Consider the following 26,937-nt stretch of genomic DNA (forward strand, 5'->3'; position numbering starts at 1 on the left):
TTAAAAAAAAATGTGCTGGCGATTTAGAAATTAATACCAAAGCCTTTGTACGTAGCAATTACTGTCCCTATATTAAGTAGTCACTAAATATACACTTTCTTACTGGGGATCAATATACTGATATTATTGTTAAATATATAATATTTAACAATATATGATTCCAGTCTTCAAGGAACTTTCTAAAGACTGAAGCCTTAAGTCACATACAGATGTACAAGCGTACATCATGATGTCGTCCATGAAGCTGCAAGATTTTCAAGATTTTAAGGATATCAAGTATGGCCCAACTAAGGGCAGAATTTGTTTTTCTTCCCTTTCTTCATTAACTTTTTATGTTTAGTGTCCTACATCTAAAGTAAATCATAAATATTTTCATCCTAAGTGACATGGAAGTATGTAATATTAAGACACTTCCTGGGCATCTGCTGAAGCTAGCACTCAGAAGTATTACAGCGTAGAACTCTAAATCCTTCTGTTCTGTGAAAACATTTAGTTGATCGAAATGAAGAGCTGTTTCTGGGAAATGGGAAAATAACATGGGCAGCTGACTGAATCACACAGGCCAAAATAATCATCCTACCTGTTTAGATCTGCTGTGTTTGAGAGTAAGCTCAGTAAATATGAAATTAATTTCCCTGTTGTCTCTGATCTTTGAGGCTTTCTCTCCCCTCCACCCCAAGCAGTGCCAGGACAAAGGCAGCTACTCCTGTGCCTGCTCAGTCTATGGGGAGGAAACTCCTACTGGATTGAGGGCTGCTCTCACTGTGGACCCGGCCTGGCCGGCAGACACAAGCCAAGCGCCAGCCCCGCAGCTTCAGCTACAGCAGGGGCTGGTAGCGGACTCTTCCGTGGTGTGGAAAGGGGAGCCGCTGAATAACAGGGGTGCAGAAGGGGAAACAGAAAGGACTCACGCTGGCTCACAGAAGACAGCTTGTATCTTGGCCTCCTGTCCTACATTGTTCTTCACCAGAAAAGAAAAATCAGTAAAGCCAAAGGAAAAAAAATACCACTCTCTTTTGTGCTCATAAGTTTTGGTTTTAATCGTAGTGGAATAAATGACTCAGTCTGGCCACTTCAAAGTCCACTGTCATACGCTGTGAGGCTCCTGGGATGGGGCGGCACGGCGGTGCGGGGGGACATGTGGGGAGAGGAGGTGCTCACAGAAAGGATCTGACGGAGATTTAAGCTGCGGCAGCGCCTGCAGCGCTGAAGGAAGCGGGGAGAGCACAGAGAAACCGTTTAGAGAGTCAGTGATGCCTACTTATTTACTCATTCAACAAAGTTTGGGGAACGTGTTCTCGCGTTCTTTCAAATATTCATCTCACACGATCTTTCCCCGTTACGTGGCACACTGTTTTCCCCCAGACTCAGTTCTGCTCACTCTAAAGCTGTCATCCACAACTGATTTACAAAAGAGTAACTCGACACCGTGGAGTCTAAGAGAAAGCAGTCAGTGCATCACGGGTGACGGCTGGATATGCTATAACATAAACAGCTGCCCCTCAGGAAAGAAGAACATGTTCTAAAAAACATGACTTCCAGTGTCTTCAGGTGGGGGTGGGGGGTGCCAGTGTAAAATGACACAATGGCGACGTCACAGCATCACCACCCCTCGCGGGAAGGACCGCTCACCTTCCTGGAGACGCTCCTGGTGCGTGTCCTTGGCTTTTCTTTGCTGAATCTCCAACTGCTCTATCAACAACCTGTTTTCCTCTAAAACCAGTTCTGCTTGAGTCTGAAGCTGACGCCTACAAATTGATTTACAAAATTAAATACTGACATTCAGGTGCAGAATGATTACAGAGACACTCCTGAGTCTAAAAGAAAGCATCAAATGGGTTGTAGGTAGTGACATGTTTTAAGGCTAAACATGTTATTAACACAGCAAGTCTTGTCATCTCCATTAAATTGAGGGAAAGGACAGAAATGAAGTTTGAATTACGAACTGCTTTAGTAACTTGTTAAAATGTAAGATTTCAAACATATACAAAAGTAGAAAGAATAGAATAGAAACTCCCATGTACAAAACGCCCCGCTTGAACAATTATCAAATGGCCAGTCTTGTTTCATCTATATAAACCTCTAATCCCCCCACCCAGGGGGGATTTTGGAGCCAGTATGAAATATTTTTAAAGAATTTAGAAAGTTCCCATTTTAAGCACAATATGTTCACTTGTACTCGGTAGCATATTTGCCAAAAGACAATGACTTTGTTAAAAGCCCTTGTACGAGTTCTTAAACTGTACTAAGACCCCCCAGGTTGAATTTCACCTGTGCAAACCCTATCCTGACAGTTGGTGCAAAGTAAATCCCAGCTCAGCTCAACCTCATGATCGCAAAATCCAGTGAGAATGAGCTAAAGGGATCTTAGAAATCATCTAGTTAAATGTTTACCACCCGAGGTACATGGTAAACCAGTAAATTATCTCAATTTTCCACTTTAGGCTTAAAAAAGTGAGGTGGAGGGGCTTCCCTGGTGGCGCAGTGGTTGAGAGTCCACCTGCCGATGCAGGGGACACGGGTTCGTGCCCCGGTCCGGGAAGATCCCACATGCCATGGAGCAGCTAGGCCCATGAGCCATGGCCGCTGAGCCTGCGCGTCTGGAGCCTGTGCTCCGCAACGGGAGAGGCCACAGCAGTGAGAGGCCTGTGTACCGCAAAAAAAAAAAAAAAAAAAAAAAAAAAAGTGAGGTGGAGGAAGGAGGGAGAAAAGATGAAAGGAGTCCAGCTCTAGCGATTACCTCCCTCAACAGAGGCTGCGCACTAGCTCCTGGGCACCTGGTGGCGTCCCTACCAGCTGCCCAGTCTGTGGTGTGGAGGAGGCCCCACGCTGTACCGGAGCGGAGCTCCCCTAGGTGGGGCCGCTCCAGCCTCCTCATGCCTGCCTCAAACAGAGCAGCTCCACTCTGGACTTTCTTATCAGACTTCCTCCCTCCCTCTCTTCCTCCTTTTCTTTTTTTTTTTTTTTAAATGAAAGGGATCTCCCATTCCTAAAAAAAAAGGTCAAAACCTCAAATTTAGTTTAATGCTCCTTCCCATTTTATAGGTAAAGAAACTGAGGCCCATTAAGCATGAGGTTACCCAGCTGGTCAGAGGCAGTTAGCGAAAGAAATGTAGAGTTTAGCTGCAGCCCAGAAGTTCAGCGAGAAATTATCTGAAACTAAGGAGAAAGACTCTGCTGATGTGTGAAGTCAGCATGCCTGAGGATGGGGCCGGGATGCAGTGCACCTCACGCCTGCGCAGGCACCGGGAGCAGCAGCCTAGGTGGGGCAGGCGAGGGCACGCCTGGGACGGGCTTCGGGGCGGCAGGAGATCTGCCTACAGGGTGTGAGGCCCCGGTCCTGCCCCAGCTGGAGGACAGTGAATTCAGAGTAGGGGGGAGGCCGGCCGCAGGCCCTCAACAGGCCCTGTGCAGAACTGACAGCTTTCTGCAGCCCAACCCTGTGCCACAGGCCACCAGGCTAGAGCAGGATGCAAATTTCAAAGTCTTATAAACAGGACTGGGGAAGACAGTGGGCATGTGGAATTCAAAGTGGGGTCTACCTTTCTTCCCTTTATTTTATTTATTTATTTGTTTTTACCGTAATGAGAAGTAAACAGGTTTGACTTACAGCTATACACAAGGTTAGAGAAAGAATCGGAGGGTTTGGGAGAGGGAGCCTGGAAGCAGCCCAACTGACCTGCTTTCTAGGGCACTATTCAAGGAGGGTTTGAGGGGAGACACACTAGGAACCCTGACAGAAGAAAATCAAAGTTCAACAGGGGAAGCCACAGTACGACAGGATCCAGCAGCTGCCCAACCAGTCCCAACGGACACATCAGCGGCCATAAAATCAGGGAGAACCCACCTAATGGTAAGAATGCTGTTGACTCAATTCCAAATTTCTATATATCACATATGGAAAATATTTAATTTTTTTCAGTGATGTTAAGACATTAAAAAAATATTAACTATAACATACCTACCCAAGGCAAAAAAGATATACCTGAATAGCTTTTGCTTTCTTGGTCCTGCTTGGGTATTGCCTTTAGACTTTTGAAGACATTTACTTTCTCAAATGCACTGAACAGGCAGGCATCTGTTGCTGCCGTGCTAGATGAACAGGACATGGCCCTGCCCTTGAGATGCTCCCAAAGGAGAAGAGGGAGACAGGTGTGAAGACACATAGGTAGGCACAGCATGGCAGGTACAGGACAGGGCGTGTGTTTAGGGCCAAGTCAGAAACGGAGACAAAGGAACAATTCACTCTGCCTTCAGGGAGAGCTACTGACTAGCACCATTTGAGCAGGGCCCTAACGGAGGTACAGGAGGGCAGAAAGCGGTGTTCCAGGGGGAGGGAAGAGCATCAGCAATAGGCTGGAAGTGGGGCAGCACGCAGCTGTCTGGGAGTGGAAGGGGCAGGGCCAGTGGGAGCTGGGAGTGCAGGGCCTCATCCTGGACCGTCTGTGCTAAAGCCCTGGGAGCCATCAGAGGGGTCTAAGAAAGGATGTGACTCAACAGGTTTGGGATGGGAAAAGTGCCCTAGAAAAATACCACCTCAGAAGATAAAAATGGAGACAGCAAATATATATTTATATATATATAAACCTATTTAGAACTTTTAAAGTAGTCTTTAAAATACAAGTTCAGAATAATTTACTAGTTTTCACTACACCTGATTAGTTTCTTAGAAACTCTCCATTAAAATGTTTTAGTTAAAATACATATATATTTGACAATTGAATAAAGTTTATTCCTATGATCTTTTCTTTTTTTTAATTAGCAAAATACCAGAAACACAACACCACTTGCCATTCCTCACTGGAGACAAGACCATTCTTATTCAGCTCTTGGTGCAGTTCTTCATTTTCTTTCACCACTTCTTGGACTCTCATCTTAAACGTTCTCATTTCCTCCTGAAACAAAATGTATGTAAACTCTAACACACACATACATTCATCTCTGTATTTCTTAGTTCTAAGGCTGTCACTGTGGCTAAAATCAAATGTTAGTAGCTTTCAAGCAAAGTCTCATAGTACCGGGGCAGCCTTAAACTTGGTACCAGCACCAAGTGCCTGCCCTCGAGGGGCTCACGGTCTAGCGAGAAAACACAAGAGATGGCTACCATGCAGAGAACAAGGGACAAAAGCACCTCAGGTTTTAAATATTCGGTTCCTAACTTGATAACATTTTTCTGTAACTGCCAAATATTTGAAAAGATAAAAAGGGGAATAAAAAAGGCAGAGATGCCTATAAATGCCATAGTTTTTTCTTTGTTTAAAGACTTTGGAGGATAAACTGGGGCTTTTTAGATAAAAATAAGAATTTTTCATCCTAACTGAAGCCCATTTTGGTGGGGAAGGGCTTGGTGCAGGGGTTGGAGTCTCATAATTTTGCCCCGTTACAATCACGAGAAAGCCTCCCTTACTTAAAGCCATCTGTCAGTCCAGCTTCATCACTCATTGGCCCCCACATGAGGACTGTTGCTTGGTCTGTTTTCAACTGCTAACAGTCTGTGTTTGTGGCACTCACGCTGGGTGGCCTCCGTCATGACTTTTCTCAGCTAGCCCTTGGCCAGCTTCAGTATCGTGTGCTGTCTTTTGGTGAGAATCCTAGGTGCTAATATTTATTCTGGGATGCTTCTAAATATTCTTCTCCCAGCTAGCAGACATTTATACTTATAAGAAGCAACAATGCCAAGCAACTTCTCTCTCTCTCACCTTTCTGCCCAAACGCACTCCCCAATTGCTAGCAGTCCACTGGCCCTTTTTCAGAACATGGTTGGGGCAAACTACAGCCCACAGGCCAGCTGCCTGTATTGTCAATAAAGATTTATTGGAACATAGCCACACCTATTCGTTCATACCTGCTCTGCAGCCACTTTCATGCTACAGTAGCAGAGCTGAGTAGCTGCAAATAGAGACTCCATAGCCCCCAAAGCCTAAAATTGATACTAAGTAAATGTTTCCCGAACCCTATTTTAGAAGGAGCACTAAATAAGTATTTTTATTATTTGGATTGATACTTAACCAATTATACAAGATCAATTCACCCTCTTAAAAAATTAAGTGTCCAACAGAAAGCCTAGGAGAAAAGGTTCACAACTGCATTACATGGGCCATGTACGTGGGACAGCAGAACAAGAACAGGCTGGGTGACTCTTAACAGACCCTTCCAATCAGGGATCCTAGAAATACCAACTCTTTTCTCCCTGGATCCCTCCAATTCCAGGGATCTCTTTGGTCACTTAAATAAGGAACATAGAGGTTCGCAGCACAGAAAGGCATGGGACGTATCTATAACACCTGCACAGCCTTGGTTTCCTGTATCATTAGAATGAATTCTGCTCCAGGAGCCATTCCCATGAAAAAGAGTGAACACGGCAGAAACAAACAAAAACCTCACTTCCCCACCACTACCAACAGCTCAGTAATTAGACTTCCTGGGGGTCAGCTCTTCATAGAATTAAGAAGCATCTAAGTCTGCCTAAAACATCCCCGGTCTTCTACCTTCCTTGTCTGCCCAAATGTCCCTTTTACCAGTGCTGTTTGCAGCTGCACAGGACCAGGAAAGTAGCACCTCCCACTGCTGCCTTCTCCGCACCCCAAGATCCCAGCCCACGTGGGGCTGCCTGTCTGGGAAGCCACGGCTTCCAATGCTGCACCACCCCGTCCCTCCAATATTTCTCCCATCAGTCCCAACCCGCCCCCCTCTCCGCCTGTCGCTCTCTCCTGCCTTCCCTCTCCCTTCTCGCCGTCCCCACCCTGCTACACTCCCTCCTTCCTCCTTTCCTTCTTTTTTTTTTTTTTTTTTTTTTTTTTTGCGGTACGCGGGCCTCTCACTGTTGTGGCCTCTCCCGTTGCGGAGCACAGGCTCCGGATGCGCAGGCTCAGCGGCCATGGCTCACGAGCCCAGACGCTCCGCGGCATGTGGGATTTTCCCAGATCAGGGCGCGAACCCGTGTCCCCTGCATTGGCAAGTGGACTCTCAACCACTGCGCCACCAGGGAAGCCCCCTCCTTTCCTTCTTTTAACAAAGACTTGAGTACCTGCTAGATGTTGGCTATACCTGTCTTCAAAATGTTGCTTCCAAGTTTGAATCGGTCTACTTTTTCACAAACCTTGTCCTTCTGAGACTTTTGCCCACCTACCTGAAGGCTGGCATTGAGACTGTCCTTCTCTTTTATTCTGTCTTCATAGGCCAGCAACAAGGGGGACAGGTACTTTGTATCCACCTGAACATAATGGAATAAAGAAGGTTAATATCTTTCTTACATCTAAACACAATCAGCACATCTTTAAAAAGGAAAGAAAATATACTTCATTTGGAATGGTTTGTAACAGCTATTCAATTATGGCCCAGAAAATATGGGCCTGAAATTAAATAACTTTCACTTACCAGCCAGGGCGGTATAGGGCCCTTTGATGGGAGGCCTTCAATATTTAAACTCTAGAAACAAAACACATGGTGAAGACAAATTAAATCACACTTCCTCTGAAATTTCAAGTCTTAGCTATCCTTAACCTAGACTGGGCATCAGCTATCTAGGAATCGTGTGTGTGTGTGTGTGTGTGTGTGTGTGTGTATAAATTGATATATTTGTGTATACATTTATATATATATATATAATTACCTCAAGTGTTTGAGAGTAATTTATAGACATAAGGCTCCTTTTCCTCTAAATACTTCAATGTATATTTCCTAAAAGCAAAAGCATTCATCTGTTTGACCACAGTACGATCATAAAAATCAGGAAATCAAAACTGATGCAATACTGTATTCTAATCTATAGATTATACTGAAATTTTGCCTATTTTCCCACTGATGTCCCTTTCTGGTCAAGAATCCAATCCAGGATTACATGTTGCATTTAGTTGTCAAAACTTTTCAGTATTTTAAAATGTGGAACATATCTAATAATTTTTTATTGGATGCCAATAAAACTTTCTCAGCGTTATGCTGTTGAGTGTCTAGATTTTGTTGTCTTCTTTTAAAGTGCTTTGTTTTTTTCTTTTTCTTTTGTAGGCTCTTAAGTTACGCACAAAAGACGATGCTTTTGAGGCTCATCTTTTTCCCCTGGCTAGGGTGGGTCTTTACTGAAAGGCTGGTTTAGCCATACTGCTAAGGCATGGCCGTTCTGGGCTCTTAACTCAACGCTGCAGTGTTCACCAAGGTCTCCCCCCTCTGGCTGGTCAGAACCCAAAGGTCTCCAGGTGCTAATTATTTTTAGCTCACAGCTCCCTGAACTTGTTTTCTGCCTGGCCTCACGGAGTTTCATCCTATACATGTGCAGATTAGTGTTCAACAAAGGACTGCAAGGAACCCCATGTGGATTTATGTAGCTCTTGCCATGGCTCCCTCCTCTCTGGTGTTCCTGCCCCACAAATCCTAGTCTCCTCTGCTTCCCCAAATCTAATCTGTCTCTTCAATTCAGACTGCTGTACTCTGCTTGCATTGCTCCACCCTGCACTGTTATCCGAGAGTGCCTCCAAGCAGAAAGCAACGTGATCATAAGGCTCATCTATTTATCCTCCTTCTCCCCGTGATGACAGTGCTGCCTGCTGTCTGATGTCTGTAGAGAGTTGTATTATTTATTCTGCCTTGTTTTCTAGTTGTTTACAGTGAGAGGCCAAAGCTGGTAGCAGTAATTCCATCAGGGCCAGAAGCAATGGCCCTGATGGCATAATTCCTCATTCAACAAAAGTTTTCTAATGCGTTTACCATCTCATGATTCATTCAGCAAACACTGAAAGCTCACTAAGCCATTGTGGATGTTAAAGCACATGTCACTGTTTACAAGGATTGTATGGTTCCACACAGAGATGGGTCTTCTCACACAGCACAGGGCAAAAAGTGCTTTGAGAGTGGAACAAACAGAAGCCTGCAATGGTTGGAGAGAGATCACCTCTGGCTGGAGGCATCAGGGGAGACTGTCATGGAGAATGGTGGCCGCAAAGGGTAGAATGGTGCACATTTTGCGGGGAGGGCGGGTGAGGGAGGCAGCCAGTCACTGGGTCTGCCTGCCCACAACCTTCTGAAAGAGAACTGGCTTGCCCACAGCCCTGCAGAAGGCCCTGGCCTAGGAAGCCTGTTTTGGATCATAGGACCCCAAGAACTTTAATATTTTTGTTAAAAAAAAAAAAAAAGTTAACATTATGTTAAGTGAAAGAAGTCAGCCACAAAAGACCACCTGTTGTATGATTCCAGTTATATAAAACATTCATAATAGGCAAATCCACAGAGACAGAAAGTAGTGGTTGCCAGGGCCAATGTGAGTGGTGGGAAAAAAGGGGGCGTGACCGCTAACAGGTGTGAGATTTCTTGTTGTGAGTTTTCTTGTTGTGATGAAAATGTTCTAAAGTTGATTGCGGTGACGGTTGCACAGTTCTGTGAATACACTAAAAATCAATGAATTGTATACTTTAAATGGGTGAATTAGACGGTATGTGAATTACATCTCAAAGCTGATATTAAAAAAATTTAAACCTAAGTCCTACTTCAAAAAGAAAGAAAGCAGCCCATAAAGCTGCCCTGAACTCCCAGGAGCCACGTGACAACACCGTGCACACCTGGCTTCCCCCACCCCAATCCCAGCAGGAGCCAGTGAGCTGGGCGTCCTGACACCCCCACCGCGCCTCCAGCCCCACACAACCCTCACACACATGAGCCTCCAGGGCACAGACTTGAGCTCCCGGGTCCTCTTGTTGTTCCTCACAATTTTTTTTTTTTTTTTTTTTTTTTTTTTTTTTTTGCTGTACGCAGGCCTCTCACTGCTGTGGCCTCTCCCGTTGCGGAGCACAGGCTCCGGACACACAGGCTCCGCGGCCATGGCTCGCGGGCCCAGCCGCTCCGCGGCATGTGGGATCTTCCGGGATCGGGGCACGAACCCGTGTCCCCTGCATCGGCAGGCGGACTCTCAACCACTGCGCCACCAGGGAAGCCCTCCTCACAATTTTTGAGGTTTGCTCAGAACCTCAAAAATAGCGTAGTGGTTTGCTCAGTGAGAGTCTGTCGAATTGACTTCTGCAATCCTGCTTCTAAAGTAAAACGTAGTCTGTCTTCTCTCTTTATATACACATACATTGTGAAAGGATCTCCACCTCCAAGTTATTACACACCCATCACGCCACATATTTACCATTTTGTGGGGAGAGAACACAAGTTCTACTCTCTCAGCAAGTTTCAACTATACAGTACAGTATCATCAACTATAGTCACCATGTTATACATTGGATCCTCAGATCTCATTCATCTGATACCTGAAAGTTTGTACCCTTTAACTTGCCTCTCCCTATTTCTCCCACCTCCCCCCAGCCCATGGCAGTCACCAGTCTACTCTGTATTTCTATGAGTTTGACTTCTTTTTATAAGATTCCACATCTAAGTGACACCAAGCAGTATTGTCCTTTATCTGGCTTATTTCACTTAGAATAATACCCTCCATGCTCACCCATGTTGCAAGTGACAGAACTGCCTTGTTCTTTAAGGCTGAATAATATTCCACTGTATGTCATATGTTTTTATATATATGTATATATATGTATATGTGTGTGTGTATATATACATATATATATATATAAAACATGTGACATGTACCACATTTTCTTTATCCATTCATCCTGACAGACACACAGGTGGTTTTCACACCTTGGTTATCATAAATAATGCTGCAATGAACATGAGAGTATAGATATCTCTTCAAGATAGTGATTTCATTTCCTTTAGATATATACCCAGAAGTGGGATTGCTGAATGGTATAGTAGTTCCATTTTTAATTACTTGAGGAACCTCCATACTGTTTTTTATAGTGGCTGCACCAACTTACATTCTCACCAATAGTGTACAAGGGTTCCCTTTTCTCCACACCCTCACCAGAATTTCTATCTTTTTTAAAAAAGGACACAGGTATGAGGTGATATCTCATTGTGGTTATAAGTTGCATTTTCCTGATGATTAGTGACGTTGAGCACCTTTTCATATACCTATTGGCCATCTGTATGTCTTCTGTGGAAAAATGTCTATTCAGATCCATTGCCCATTTTCAAATTGGGTTATTTGTTTTTGTGCTATTGAGTTGTATGAGTTCCTTGTATAATTTGTATATTAACCCTTTATTGGACATGTGGTTTGCAAATATTTTCTCCCATTCCATAGGTTGCCTTTTCATTTTGTTGATAGTTCCCTTTGCAAAAGCTTTTTTAGTTTGATGTAGTCCATTTGTTTTATTTTTGCTTTTGTTGTCTTTGCTTCTGGTATCAAATCCAAAAAATCAGGGCTTCCCTGGTAGCACAGTGGTTAAGAATCCGCCTGCCAATGCAGGGGACACGGGTTCGAGCCCTGGTCCAGGAAGATCCCACATGCCACGGAGCAACTAAGCCCGTGCGCCACAACTACTGAGCCTGCGCTTCTAGAGCCCGTGAGCCACAACTACTGAAGCCCTTGTGCCACAACTACTGAAGCCCATGCACCTAGAGCCCGTGCTCTGCAATAAGAGAAGCCACCAAAATGAGAAGCCGGCGCACCACAGCAAAGAGTAGCCCCCACTCACCGCAACTAGAGAAAGCCCGCACGCAGCAATGAAGACCCAAAGCAGCCAAAAATAAATAGATATATAAACAAATAAATTTTTTAAAAAATCCAAAAAATCAATGCCAAGACCAAGGAGTTTTATAATTCAGGTCTTACATTCAAGTTCTTAATTCATTTTGAGTTTTTTGTTTATGGTGTACAACAGGGGTCCAGTTTCATTCTTTTGCAAGTGGATATTCAGTTTTCCCAGCATCATTTACTATAGACTATCCTTTCCCCATAGTATATTCTTGGCTCCTTTGTTGACCGTATACACATGGGTTTATATCTGGGCTCTCAATTCTGTTTCATTGATCTATGTGTCTGTTTTCATGGCAACAGTACACCGTTTTGATTACTATTTCTTTGTAATATAGCTTGAAATCAGGAGGTGTGATATCTCCAGCTTTGTCTTTCTTCCTCGAGTCTACTTTAAATATTTGAGGTCTTTTGTGGTTCCATATAAATTTTAGGATTGTTTTATCTGTTTCTGTGAAAAATGCCACTGGAATTTTGATAGCAATCATACCGACTCTGCAGGTCACTTTGGGTAGCATGGACGTTGTAACAATATTCTTTCAATCCATGAGCACAGAATATCTTTGCACTTATTTGCATCATCTTTGATTTCTTTCATCAATGTTTTATAGTTTTTGGTGTACAGATGTTTCACCTCCTTATTGCTTCTCGGCCTTTTGGCTAAGATCAAGTGTACATGTTTCACCTCCTTAGTAAATTTATTCCTAAGTGTTTCATTCTTTTTGATGCTACTATAAATGGGATTGTTTTTCTTAATTTCTCTTTCCAATAGTTTTTTGTTAGTGTAGAGAAACACAACTGATTTTTGCATATTGTGTATCCTGCAAATTTACTGAATTCATTTATTAGTTCTATTAGTTTTTTGGTGGAGCCTTTAGGGTTTTCTATATATAATTTCATTGTCATCAGCAAATAGAGGCAATTTTACTTCTTCCTTTCCAATTTGGATGCTTTTTGTATCTTTCTTGCCTAATTGCTCTGGCTTGGTCTTCTAGTACTCTGTTGAATAAAACTGGTAAGAGTGGACATCCTTGTGTTGCCCCTGAAGGTTTCAGCTTTAGATGTAAGCTTGTCATATATGGCCTATTACTATGTTGCAGTATGGTCCTTCTACACCTGGTTTGTTGAGAGATTTTATCATGACAATACGTTGAATTTTTGTCAAAATTTTCTGTATCTATTGAGATGATCACAGGTTTTACTCTTAGTTTTGTTAATATGGTGTATTATACAGTAAGTCCCCTACACACGAACCTTCAAGTTGCGAACTTTCAAAGACGCAAACATGTGCTCCATCGACATCAGGCGTGAGTGAAACTGCAGCTTGCCCTCTGTCTCCTATGGCTGACAACCCTTCAGCTCTACCATCTCCCACCTCCTCTCCCTCCTCCAGTCAGTAACTCTTCTTGCCTATTCACTCCATGCCAACCCCTGTGTGCCAGCTGTTGTACTGTGCTACTGTACTGTAATCTTACTATATCGTAAGATTAAAAATGTTTTATTTTTTGTGTTTGTTTTTTACATATTGTGTGAAAAGTATTATAAACCTAGTATGGTACAGTACTATATAGCCAATTGTGTTAGCTGGGTACCTAGGCTAACTTTGTTGGACTTAGGAACAAATTGGACTTACAATGTGCTCTTGGAACGGAACTCATTCGTATGTAGGGGACTTACTGTACTGACTAGTTTGCAGATGTTGAACCATCCTTGTATCCCATGAATAAATAGCACTTGATCGTGGTGTTTGATCCTTTCAATATACAGTCATCCCCCAGTATCTGTGGAGAACTGGTTCTAGGACTGGCTGTGGATACCAAAATCTGCAGATGCTCAAGTCCCACAGTTGGCTCTCCACATCCACAGTTCTACACCTGCAGATTCAACCAACCATGGATTCTGTAGTACTGTACGTATTTATTGAAAAAAAAATTCACGTATAATGGACCCATACGGTTCAAACCCATGTTGTTTAAGGGTCAACTATACTGTTGAATTCAGTTTGCTAATATTTTGTCGAGGATTTTTGTATCTCTGTTTATCAGGGACATTGGCTTACAATTTTCCTGGAGCGTTCCTGTCTGGCTTTGGCATTAGGGTAATGCTGGTCTCGTAAAATGAGTTTAGCAGTGTCTCTTCCTCTTCAATTCTTTAGAAAAGTTTGAGAAGGGTTGGTATTAATTCTTGGTATGATTTCAAACAATCAGCTTAGTTCATTGATCTTTTCTATTTTTTATTTACTTCTGCTCTGATCTTTGTTATTTCCTTCCTTCTATTAACTTTGGGCTTCGTTTGTTCTTTTTCTAGTTACTTGAGGTATAAAGTTAGGTTGTTTACTTGAGATCTTTCTTGTCTCTTAGTGTAGGTGTTTATTACTATGAACTTCCCTCTTGGAATTGCTTTTGCTGTATCCCATAAGTTTTGTTATGTTGTTTCCATTTTCATTTGTCTCAAGATATTTTCTGATTTCTTCTTTGATCCACTGGTTGATCAGAGTAGCATGTTGTTTAATGTCCACATATTTGTTAATTTTCCAGTTTCCTTCTTTTAATTGATTTCTAGTTTTGCACTATTGTAGTCAGAAAAGATGCTTGATATGATTTCAATCCTTTTAAATTTATTAAGACTTGTTTTGTGGCCTAATATATGATCTATCCTGGAGAATGTTACATGTGTGCTTGGAGAAGAATGTTTATTCTGTTGCTTTTGGATGCAATGTTCTGTATACACATGGTCTGATGTATCATTTAAGGCCAATGTTTCCTTACTGATTATCTGTCTGGATGATCTATCCATTAATAAAAGTGGGGTATTAAAGTCGCCTACTATTATTGTATGACTGTCTGTTTTTCTCTTTAGGTCTGTGAATATTTGCTTTATATTTTTAGGTGTGCCTATGTTGGGTGCACAAATATTTACAAATGTTATATCCTCTTGTTGGAGTGACCTCTTTATCATCTTATAATAACCTTTGTCTCTTATTACAGTCTTTGTCTTAAAGTCTATTTTGTCTAAGTAAAGCCAACCCACCTTTCTTTTGGCTTCCATTTGCATGGAGTACATTTTTCCATCCCTTCACTTTCAGTCTGTTTATGTCTTTCTATCTGAAGTGAGTCTCTTGTAAGCAGCGCATACGTGGGTCTTGCTTTTTTATCCATTCAACCACTCTATGTGTTTTGATTGGAGAATTTTAGCCCATTTATATTTAAAGTAATGATTGTTAGGTATGGACTTATTGCCATTTTGTTCACTGTTCCCTGGCTTTCTGTAATTCCTTTTGGTTCCTTTCTTCTCTTGCTCTGTTCAAGTGTGATTTCATGATTTTCTGTAGTGTTACGCTTAGATTCCTTTGTCTTTACTTTCTGTGTATCAACTATAGGTTTCTGCTTTGTGGTTACTGTGAGGCTTACATAAAACAACTTATAACTATCTATTTTAAGTTGATAACTTAAGTTTGAATGAATTCCAAAACTACATTTTTTATTCTCTCCCCATTTTATGTTTATGATGTTGCAATTTACATCTTTTTATCTTGTATATTCATTAACAAATTATTGTAGCTATATTTTTACTATCTTTGTCTTTTAACCTTCGTACTAGATTTATAAGTGATTAACCCACCAACTTCACAACAACAGATTATCTTTAATTTTACTATATATTTACCTTTACCAGTGAAAATTTTCCTGTTACTAATTAGTGCCCTCGTATTTCAGCTTGAAGAAAGTCCTTTAACATTTCTTGTAAGGCTGGTCTGGTGGTGATTAACTCCTTCTGCTTTTGCATGCCCTGAAAACTCTTTACCTCTATCTACTCCAGTTCTAAAGGAAAACTTTGCTGGGTAGTGTATTCTTGGTTGAATATATTGTGCTACTCCCTTCTGGTCTGCAAAGTTTCTGCTGAAAAATCTGCTGATAGATCTTATGAGGGTTTCCCTGTATGTAACATGTTTTTCTCTTGCTGCTTTTAAGATTGTCTCCTTGTTTTAACTTTTGACAGTTTAATTATAATGTGTTTTGATGTGGGTGCCTTTGGATTCATCTTGTTTAGAACTCTCTGGGCTTCCTGGATTGAGATGTCTATTTCTTTCCCCAGGGAACTTTTCAGCATTATTTCTTTAAATGAGCTTTATGCCCCTTTCTCTCTTTCCCCTCTAGGACCTCTGTAATCCACATGACGGCATTCCTTAAGCTATCTTCACTCTTTTTCATTCTTTTTACTCTTCTGTTTGAATGAATTCCACTGCCCTGTCTTCAAGCTCACTGATCCTTTCTCACACTTGCTCTAGTCTGCTGTTGAACCCCTCTATTGAATTTTTCACCTCAAGTACTATATTCTTCTGCTCTATGATTTCTCTTTGGTACTTTTTTAATATTTTCTATCTCTTCGTTGAAATTCTCACTTTGTTCATGCTTTCCTGACCTTGCTGAGCATCTTTATGACTGTTATTTTAAACTCTCTATTGAGTAAATCACTTATCCAGATTTCATTAAGATCAGTTTCTGGAGATTTATCTCGTTCTCTTCTTTAGAACATATTCCCATTTTTCTTCATTTTCCTTTACTCTCTGTGTTGGTTTCTGCGCATTAGAAAAAACAGCCACCTCTCCTGTCTTGACAGAGTGGTCTTGTATAGGAGATGAGTTTCATCGATCAGCCTGGCCCAAGCTCTTGGTTGCCTCTCAAACCTCTGTGATTGTCCAAGCTGCTGTCTTAATTCTTAGTGGTTCCCAGTAGTTGGGGATGTACCAAGACCCATCAGAAAAAGGGAGGGAGGGAAGGAGGAAGGGAGGGAGAAAATAGAAAGGTGCTCAGAAAGACTCTACTTTGGATGTATCTTTTTTTATACCAAATTATAATAAATATGAACCCTTTAGAACTGGAAACCAATTCAACAGGAAAGGCTAAAATATCAGAAAACTGATTTTTCTTAATAGGAAACATTACCTCTTCCTTGGATAAATGCCTGAATTTTGTTTGATATCTACTCAGTTCTACATTCAAACAATGAACAGTCATTTTCAATCCATCATTTTCATCCACCAGTTCTTGAGCTTGTTTTCTTAGACAGTGTAATTCAGGTGCAGCGACTACTGAAAAAAATAAATTCAATATTATACCATAAGAACTTATTTCAAATTTATCAAGATTTTATATAAATTGCTGATTGTCCTTCTTTCCCTTTTAAGCTAACAAAGGCAGTGAATTACAGATATATAGATATAAATGAATAAAAGTTACTAAGTTTTTTTAACATTGAATAGTCAACAGTGTTTTGGAAGTTTGTGAAAGTTTTTGCATGTACAATTAAGGTAAAATAAAAATTTTAGATTGAAAAAAAGTCATTTCAGATGATATACTAATATGTTCCTCGAAAATTATATAGAATAAATAGAGAATTTATTACAACTAATAACTTTCCCACATAATAGTAATGTCTTATTAGAAAACGTAATAGAAAATAGATCCCACAAAATAATAGCACAAATAATATAAAGTATCTAGAAATGTGCCTAAGACAAGAAATATGCAGGGTCTGTATAAAGAAAACTACAACACCTTTCTTAAGGCCATAATATTAGACTTATATAAATAGATAAATATACAGAGAAAACATTGAAAACAGTGAATACTTATATGACCTTAGCATTATTATTATTATTTTTTTAGCCTGCCACACAGCACGTGGGATCCTAGTTCCCAGACCAGAGATTGAACCCGCCCCCACCACACAATGGAAGTGTGGAGTCTTAACCACCAGGGAAGTCCCTGATCTTAGCATTAAAAAGAACTTGACACCAATGGCATAGGTCATAACAGAAAAATATCCTATACATTTAGCTGAATTATCAACAAACTGAGAAAATATTACAAACATGACAAAGGCCTAAAACCCTTAATATGTAAAGAGCTCCTACAAATCAACAGAAAAGATCAAAGCATCTCAATTTAAAATGGGAAAACCTATAAAAGAGAAAGAAAATGACCCACAAAGATAATGAAAAAAATATTCAACTTCATCAATAATAAATGAATTAAACTAAAATGGGATTCTTCTTTTTTTTTTAACCTATCAAATTCGCAAGGAAAATACAATCCTCATCATTGGTAAGTATGTGGTGAAAGAGCCACTTTTATAGCTGCTCATGGGGATAAAAACTGATATGAAACATATGTATAATACTATGCTAAGAATCAAAAGAAGTATTGGAATTTTAGCATAATAATAATGACACAGCAGATGAAATCAAATTTCAACAAGTATAAGGATATTAATGAAAGACCTTAAAATCATAACAAAATATCAAGAACATTAATATCAACAAATACTGTAACATAAAATATTAACTTTCAAAATAAATAAGAAAATTTGAATTCTTGTTTGTTGCTTTAATAAAAGAACTGTGTAGTTGTCCCCACCTTCCTGAGAGGATGCTTTCTCAACTTCTTTCAGCTTTCCATTTTCTTTTTCCATCCTTTTAAGTTTTAACTGTAGTTCTTTCATTGTTTTTTTTATTATGTTAAGTTCAAGAGTAAGGGTTTGATTTGCATTGTTTAGATGCAAATTTTCTTCTTTTAATTCCTCGAACTTTTCTTTGGTTATTTCTATATGTCTTCGATGTGTTCTACCATCTACATCTAAAAAGGCACAGGAAATAAGTTTCAAAATATTAATTGATATTTACAATTCCACATTAAAATTACAGGAGACTATTTCAAACACCACATGAGCAGCTCTTCATGTCAGTGCCTGCAAAGAGAATGGCCTATACAGCAAAGAGTGCATGGTCTGTTGAGACTACAGTGAGCAACAGGAAGAGGGATGACAGAGGGGGAGGCAGGAGCCAGTAGAGGCTCTATACTATTGTACATAGTATGGTACATATCATAATATGCAGAGTGGAGGTTGTATCCTGCAGGCCACCAGGAGCCAGAAAGCCTTTCAGGCAGAAGTATGGAAAGAAGAGGCTCTACTCTCAGATGAATCCCTGAGGCCAGCAGTGAAGAAACTGAACAGGAAGGAGGCCTAGCCCAGAGGCAGGGAGACCAGTCAGGAGACTCCTAGAGTAGGGATGGAGAGGAAAGGACATGAGAGAAGGATTCAGGCTCAAGAACTCACTGGGTGTGGACAGTGAGGGGGGCAAGTCAAGGATGAGCACCAAGACCTGTGGTTTGGAAGACATCTAGCCAGACAAGGGACACAAGCATGGCAGGGGAAGGGACGCTCATGGTAGGACACGGGCCCGGAGCTCTGAAGGCAGCCTCAGCTGGAGAGACTGAGGCGCCACCAGCATGTGGGCATACCTGAAGGCACCAGGGTGAGAAGAAAGCCAGAAACCACGAAGGATGTTAGGAAGGAGTAGCTAGAAAGATGGAGGAAAGCAGAGAGCGATGTTCCACAGGAGATCAAAGGAGGTGAGGGCTATGACAGGCCCCCTGCCTGGGCAGAGCTTCTGTGTGCAGATGTGCCGACAAGGGCGGGAACGCTGGTGGCTCCAGACAGCCTCCCCTGACCTCTGACACACACATCCCCAACCCCTAGAACATGAAAGGAAAGTCTAAGAAATGAGTAACTCCACAGCTACACTGAAAACAAGAGGCGAGCCACCAGGAATCCCAGAAAGAAAACATTTGAGATTAGATTGAAGATGGAAGCTGCAGCCTAAAATATGCCAGGAGAGGTCAGCTACCGAAGGTGGGAGTGCTTCCAGGGATGTGCTTTGCCCTGGCAGGTAGTGGGGACACAAAGTGACCTAGAAAGGGCTGATGAGGTATCCAGTTAATGTGCCAGACGGGATCAGCAATGGTTCAAGGGCCCTGGGCCAGGTAGTACAGACAGGCTCTGAGGACAGAGGCAGGCAGGCACTGGGGCTGGGGAAACTCAGGAGGAAGAGGGGCCCCCGAACCCCCTGGCTGACCACACACCCCGTCTGTCCCTGTCAGTCACTGGAGACAGGCTGTACGCCTGACAGCCCACTGGTTTCCCCCTCTGAGCAGCCTGCAGTAATCAGACACAGCATCCTCAGGCAGAACAACAGGGACTCCCAAGGACCAAGGCGAACACATCACCAAGAACCATGTGAGCTAAGAGAAGCATCAAAATCAAATAACAGAGGACAGAGTTGGCTGCTCAACAACTATAAGATTTTTGAATGGGTGTAGTTAAGATTCCAGAGAGATGTTTGTCAATACTTAATAGAAATCATGGAAACAAACAGTTTCATTCACAATACAAATTCAAAGGATGGGCTGAGCAGCAGAATGCATACAATGAAGAATGAACCTGTGGGCTAGACATTAGAGCCCCAGCAATATCCCAGAATACAGCACCAAAAACACCGAGATAGAAAGGGTGAAAACAAAGCCAATCAGACGTGGAGGATAGACAAAAGCCTTGACTCCTGATAGGATTTTCAGATTAGCAATGTGAGGCTTAACAGGAAAAAATTACAAAATCCACCCTGAAAGCTAATGAGGCTTCCCAAACTGTAGAGGGGACAGCACCCCAGAAAGTATCTCTAGACCCCTCAGCTCTGTCTCTAGCCCCTGAGCAGAGCCCCCGTTTGCATACACCCCCCTCCCAGTGTCTGCCTAATAACCCACAGGTCCACTCCCCTCCCCAGGATCTGAGCACATGCCATGGGGACGTATGTCCATCATCCAACGTGTGAACGTTTGGACTCTCTCTTTTAAGGCAAAGGTAGAAATTCAACAAACTGCCTCCTCTTCCCAATTCTGATAATGGGACAGAAGCAACAGCCTTTACAGGAAAAAAAAAAGTGATCTTTATTTTATGTGAGATTATTCTGGGTATTCGCTGGAACAATCAGCTTTTCAATCACAATGAAATTCAAAAGGCAAATACCTGGAGAGAGTGGAGGTTTTCCACACAATGATGGTTTTTCATCCTAAGGAAGAAAAAAACATGAGAGTAATGAATTAAGAGTCTCAGCATCTTCTAAAAGTGGATTGGCACAAGCAGGGAGGTCATCATATATCAAATATTTAAGTACTTTTTTCCCCCTTCATTTTGGCTCTTATAGTTGCTAGTTTGTTTTACCTTTAGAAACTTTAATATTCACTGTTTCTTTTAAATGTACCAAAACCTTAAGGGTTTTCCCCTCTTGGCAGGTTCTCTGAGCAGCAAGGGAAGTCCTGCTTTCTTCCTGCCTTTTTGTCCATGAGTTCAGTGTCTTTTTTTTTTTTTAATTGAAGTCTAGGTGATTTACAATATTGTGTTAGCTTCAGGTGTATAGCAAAGTGGTTCAGTTATACATATATATATTTTTCCAACTCTTTTCCATTATAGGTTATTATAAGATACTGAATACAATTCCCTGTGCTATACAGTACATCCTAGTTGCTTATCTATTTTATACATAGTAGTGTGTATCTATTAATCTCATACTCCTAATTTATCCCCCCCATCCCCTTTGGTAACTATATGTTTGTTTTCTATATCTGTGAGTCTATTTCTGTTTTGTAAATAAGTTCATTTGTATTATTTTTTTGATTCCACATAAGTGATATTGTATAATATTTGTCTTTGTCTGGCTTAACTTCACTCAGTATGATAATCTCTAGGTCCATCCATGTTGCTGCAAATGGCATTTCATTCTTTTTTATGGCTGAGTAATATTCCAGTGTGTGTGTGTGTGTGTGTGTGTGTGTGTGTGTCTGTGTGTGTGTGTATACCACATCTTCTTTATTCACTCATCTGTTGATGGGTACGAAGGTTGCTTCCATGTCTTGGCTATTGTAAATAGTGCTGCATATGAACACAGTATCTTTGCAAATTAGAGTTTTCTCCAGATATATGCCCAGGAGTGGGACTGCTGGATCATACGGCAACTCAATTTTAGTTTTTTGAGGAACCTCTATACTGTTGTCCATAGTGGCTGTACCAATTTACATTCCCACCAACAGAGTAGGAGGGTTGCCTTTTCTCCACAGTTTATTACTGGTAGTCAGTCACTGTGTTTACATGCAGGTCCCATGAGTGACAGGCCATCAGTTCACATTCTAAAGCATGTGATATGACTGCAGGTGCTCAGCAGAGATGCACAAAGCAAACTCCAACTGGCCTTTTCTCCTTGGGATATGCAAAAAGACCCCATAAGCTTCAGAGAAGCACATTTTCAAAGCACTGAGAAAAGAATACAACATCCTCCTTTTCAACCCAAAACTTAGAGGAAAGGGAAGTCTTTGAACTTTTGTTCACTTTTCTACTACACATCAGTCTGATATTAAGTTTCTAATTTCTGCTGAAAAAGTAGATAAGGTTATAAATTAACTCTACTGAGAAGTCTTTAATTTTTAAACTCCTTTGACATTGCAGAATTAAAAACTTAAGTAGAACTATTTCCATGTCTGCAAACTGGTTATTGTCTATTCATTCTACAAAGGAAAAAGTAAATGTAAGTGATTTCTAATCCCTCAACTCAATACATTACATTCATTTTAAACTATGCAAAACATGAGTTTCTTCATGTTTTAAAACTTTTTTTAAAAAAAATTCAATGGAAAAGAACTCTTAATGGAAGTTTTCTTCCCCACAAATCACAAAAGTTGTTTTGAAATTATTGTGGAAATTCTATTAATTGAGAAAATCAGTTTTTAAAAAATAATCCTTGGGCTTCCCTGGTGGCGCAGTGGGTAAGAATCTGCCTGCCAATGCAGGGGACACAGGTTCGAGCCCTGGTCCGGGAAGATCCCACATGCCTCGGAGCAACTAAGCCCATGTGCCACAACTACTGAAGCCTGTGTGCCTAGAGTCCATGCTCGGCAACAAGAGAAGTCACAGCAATGAGATGCCTGCGCACCATAACAAAGAGTAGCCCCCGCTCACCGCAACTAGAGAAAGCCTGCGTGCAGCAACGAAGACTCAAAGCAGCCAAAAATAAATAAATTAAATAAATAAATTAAAAACACACACACACACACAAAAACAATCCTTACCTTTAAATTCAGAGTAGAATGTTTACCATCTGATTAAAAAAAAAGAGAGAAAACTTTGTAAAGCAAAGAAAGACATCTGACAACTCAGAAGAGTACAATCTTAGGAACTCACCTTCTGCAGATAAGCTAAACCAGGCCCGGGCGGGCAGCCTTCTCGAGGTCACATGAGAAGCGGGTCCAGAGCCAGGCAGGACCCCAACTCGGAACTGCTCATCTCTCCCCGCTGCTCGTTCCTGAGCACCTTCAGTGGCTCACGTGATCGGAGAACCAAGCCCAAACTCCTCAGCGCGACTCTGAGCCTTCCCCACCTTCCCAGCACTCCCCCTCCCAGAGCTCTCTACCTGCCCCACCGCCATTCCCCAGATGGGCTGAGGCTGATGCCTCCCCGTCTCCGTGCCTACAGTAGCAGTCCACTCTGTCAGATGCCGGTACCTCGACCAAAGGATGTCAGGGTCCGAGCTTCTTGGCCGGGTACTGCTGGGGCGCAGAGTTGCACCTCAGGCTGACAGAGTTTGAGGCTTTAGCCTTTAGACAATAATTATCAGCTAGCATTTACGGAGGATGCTGTGCTTCACACATACAACTAAATTTAATCCTTATAAATTTAGTTCTTATAAGAACCTGATGAGAGGTGCACTCAAACTGAGTAGAAGTGGGGTTAAGGAACTCACCAAGCCTCTCGCCACCTGGAAATGACAGAACAAAGCACTAAAAACCAGTGTTTCTGATGTGTTGCCTAAGGATCACTCACATCAGACTCTCCAAAGAGCCTGTTAAAAACACAGACCCTCTGGGGCTCCAGCCCAGAGTCACTGACTCAGAATTTGAGGTTGGTGTGGAGCCTTTTCACAAGTGTCCAGGGGCTTTTAATGCCCATCACAAACCAAAAACCACTGGAGGAGGTGAACTCCCTCCCAACCACCACCTGCGTTCCCAGTTCAACACCACCTGTGTTACCCAGTGCGCCAGTTACCACACTGCCTTTCAGCTCCCAACCCACCTTTATTGCTGGCTTGCGTTACTGCTGCAGTGCTACCTTGCCAGGTGGCGCAGTAATAAACTTCATCAGTAGAGGGCGCAGAAGAGACACTGGAGGAGGAAGGGGCTTGGGTTCCTCATTCCAGAAGGCTAGTCTCCATCCCTCTCTCTTTCCCTGCGTTCCTCTTTTTCTCTCCCCTCTCCTCCATTCTTCCCTCTTTCTAGGTGGCCAGCAGCACTTCCCCATGGGTGGCTTCTCCTGGAATTCCCCTGGAGAGGGCAGCTTTCCAGAGAGTTCTGTTAGCAACACACCTCGGCTAACTTCTCCACCCGCCAGTGGGCCACAGCTGCATCCTCTCCAATGTCTGCAATGGAGATTCTCCATATATTGCTTCTCTTGGGGGCCCTCTGTTAACAAAAGAGGGAGCAGCTCTTCCCTTTCCCTCTATCTGCTACTCCTGCATTCTTTAGATCGCTCTCTACCCCTTAGTAGGCAACCCTGTTATAGTCAATAATTCTTTACATTACATTTTCCTTTTTCAAATCACCATGTACACTGTCTCCTGATTGGATTCTGACTGATATATAACACATCAGGCCACAGACAACACAGACATTAGAAAGCAGATGGACATGTATGAACACAGAGATATTCAGGATATGCTATGATTTTTTTTAAAAGGCAGGTAATAAAATAACATGCATTTTATTCACATACACATTCGAAGTTGTTAAAATTGTGCTCTACAGGAGTACAGTTATGTGTGTTTAACCTCCTATATTTCTGCATTTCAGTTTTTTTTTTTTACAGTGAGAAAGTATTAATTCTGTAATTTAAAAAGAGATATACCTTTTACTTGAATTGAATATACACATGGATTTCCCACAGGGATAAAGTATGCTGGTCTAATCAATTGGCATTTTCTGGCACAGGTATTAGCAGGCTGGCCTTCTGTTTATCAATCAGTCCCCTTGTGAACTGACTTATATGAGAATCTTCTTGAGCCTAAGCAACTCTGAGGGTCCTGATAAAGCAGTGACTGGTGCCCACTGTATGCCAGGCTCTCCTTCTCACTTCTCAAACATAAGCCACCTCTTAGGAAACAGAAAACTACCTTTGTTATTTAACACGCTGAATTCTCTCACTGTGCCAAATGAAATGTACAAGGATGCGCTATTACAAAGTTGTATTATAAACATGTCCATGCACTCTTTCATCCAAAACACCTGTAGTGACAGCCTGCCATGGGCCAGGACCCTGATCCAGGCACCGGAGCTAGCCTGGTGAACAAGACAGACAAGCTCACTTGCTCATCCTGGGGAGACCACTGGGTACCCGCCCCTCACAGCGCTAGACATGGGGCGCAGAGAGGAAGGAGCGTGTGGAGCTTCAGAGCCTGAGCCTTGACCCTCCACCCCAGGGAGAGGGGGGCCTCTCACGGCTGCCGGAACTGACAAAATGGACCCCAGTGTGAGGGCCTCATGCTTTAAAGATGACCTAACACCCAGGCAATCAACTATTTTCACTGTAACCCAGTGAAAACAAAACTCAGGGATATTCCCACTTAAAACCATGGAACCACAGTAGGAAGGTGCAATGGCTACATGTTCCCCCAAGTTAACCAATACTTATTGCCACAGAATGCTTTTTGATATTAAATTTAAAAAAATTTTTTTTTACCTTTTTCTTGTGTATGCTCTGGTGGAACAGGTGAGCCTGGAAACCCATCTTGTTCAGAAATATTTTCCTCATCTTCACTGTCCACCCCATGTGACGATGGAACCTTTTTGTTACAAAAGACAAAGGAACAACCAACTATGTGATAAGTGCTTCTGTATCAAATTTCTGCCCAACAAACCCAAATGTCTTATTCCATACCTTCTCCACTGCTCCCTCCTCTCTAAGACATAAAAGGAGTACATCTGGCAGGGCGGGATGAAATCTCGGGTCCCTCAGGAGAAGCCCAGTGGCAAAGGCAATGCCGTCCAAATTATGCTTAAGCCATCGAGAACTTCACAGCCACTGCCACCGCCCCCCCAGTGCTACTTGGGCAGCTCACCTTCCCCATTCCTGCCAGGGACCAACTCAGGAAAAGGGGCTGCCTCTGGCCTGCTCTGCATAGCACCCAGTACCACCCTGCCTTGGTACTGATGCTGTGTATTCATCTCTGCGTGGGACAAGACCTGCTGACGAGCCCTGTGGGAACCCTCATCCAGGCAACTGTTTGGGATCGAGGTCCATTATGTTGGCTGGCTGTGAGACCACTGTGAATGCTTCCTGGTGGAATGGAACTCTCCCCTCTGCAGTCTGTGAGCATCTTCTACGTAGGTGTCATGAATGGTGGCAGGGCTGCAGAGCTGCCCCTCACAGACCTGTGGGCCATGACTGGGACCTCCCCTGATGAACAGGAGACCACCCCACTGGCAGGGCTCTGGGAGGTGGGGACAGAGGCTGCCCAAGGGGAAGAGCAGTGAACCATGTCTTGTATAAGAAGCTGTGACTGGTGCTCCCTGGCTGTCTTCCCTTCTGCTATAGTGAATAGTATCTTGCGTATGTGATCAGCTTGGCTTAGCTGTGCTGTGCTGCAGGCCGTGGAAGGGTCACCCCCATGGCTGGCAGGGAGGGGGCAGAACTCACCGGCAAGATGCCCAAGAGAAGGGGCATTTCAGAGCCAAAAGCTAAGGCTAGGCCCACCAGGCTCTGGGTACAGGGCTCCAGGGTGACCCAGCTCGGAGCAGCAGAAAGGTCTCCCACTCTACTCATCATTTGAAGGGATTAAAAAGAAATGACCTTTTAGGTTTTGTCTCCTAGGAACCCAACTGCCTTGTTCACCCTGTCAAAGATATATTATGCTACTCACTTTTATCAAGGAAATACGAAACTGCTATGGGCTTCCCTGGTGGCGCAGAGGTTAAGAATCCGCCTGCCAATGCAGGGGACGTGGGTTCGAGCCCTGGTTCAGGAAGATCCCACATGCCGCGGAGCAACTAAGCGTGCACCACAACTACTGAGCCTGCGCTCTAGAGCCTGTGAGCCATAACTACTGAGCCCGCATGCCACAACTACTGAAGCCTGTGTGCCTAGAGCCCATGCTCTGCAACAAGAGAAGCCACCGCAATAAGAAGCCTGTTCACCGCAATGAAGAGTAGCCCCTGCTTGCTGCAACTAGAGAAAGCCCGTACGCAGCAACAAAGACCCAACGCAGCCAAAAATAAATAAATAAACTAAAAAAAAAAGAAAATGCTAAAGATACCCTATTATGGAAAATAATGTTTGGCAGCATCTACTAGCACTAAGACTGATCGTACATATGCCCTATGACCATACATATATCACTCATCAGTATATATGGGCGGTATAGACCCACCAGAAATATACATATATACACACAAATGTTCATAGCAGCACTATTC

General features: G+C 42.5%; 1 protein-coding gene across 5 annotated transcripts in view; it reads right to left on the reverse strand.

Moving 5' to 3' along the window:
- CEP89 (centrosomal protein 89) overlaps window positions 1-26,937 on the reverse strand; it is a 76,698-nt gene that overhangs the window by 29,394 nt on the left and 20,367 nt on the right. For 2 of the 5 annotated variants that reach the window (XM_082605984.1, XM_082605982.1), the window contains 9 exons: window positions 25,205-25,307; window positions 22,546-22,574; window positions 20,453-20,495; window positions 18,007-18,225; window positions 16,534-16,679; window positions 7,378-7,428; window positions 7,130-7,213; window positions 4,792-4,895; window positions 1,633-1,748 (listed from right to left, as the gene is read on the reverse strand). In XM_082605984.1, the coding sequence (XP_082462110.1) occupies window positions 1,633-1,748; window positions 4,792-4,895; window positions 7,130-7,213; window positions 7,378-7,428; window positions 16,534-16,679; window positions 18,007-18,225; window positions 20,453-20,495; window positions 22,546-22,574; window positions 25,205-25,307 (895 nt within the window). Of the gene's footprint in view, window positions 1-1,632; window positions 1,749-4,784; window positions 4,896-7,129; window positions 7,214-7,377; window positions 7,429-16,533; window positions 16,680-18,006; window positions 18,226-20,452; window positions 20,496-22,545; window positions 22,575-25,204; window positions 25,308-26,937 lie in introns of all 5 variants that reach the window. The other 3 variants (XM_082605985.1, XM_082605983.1, XM_082605986.1) reach the window with 2 other exon arrangements.

Source organism: Mesoplodon mirus (assembly GCF_964341445.2).
Source record: "Mesoplodon mirus genome assembly, chromosome: 19".
In the NCBI taxonomy this organism is placed as follows: Eukaryota; Metazoa; Chordata; class Mammalia; order Artiodactyla; family Ziphiidae; genus Mesoplodon; species Mesoplodon mirus.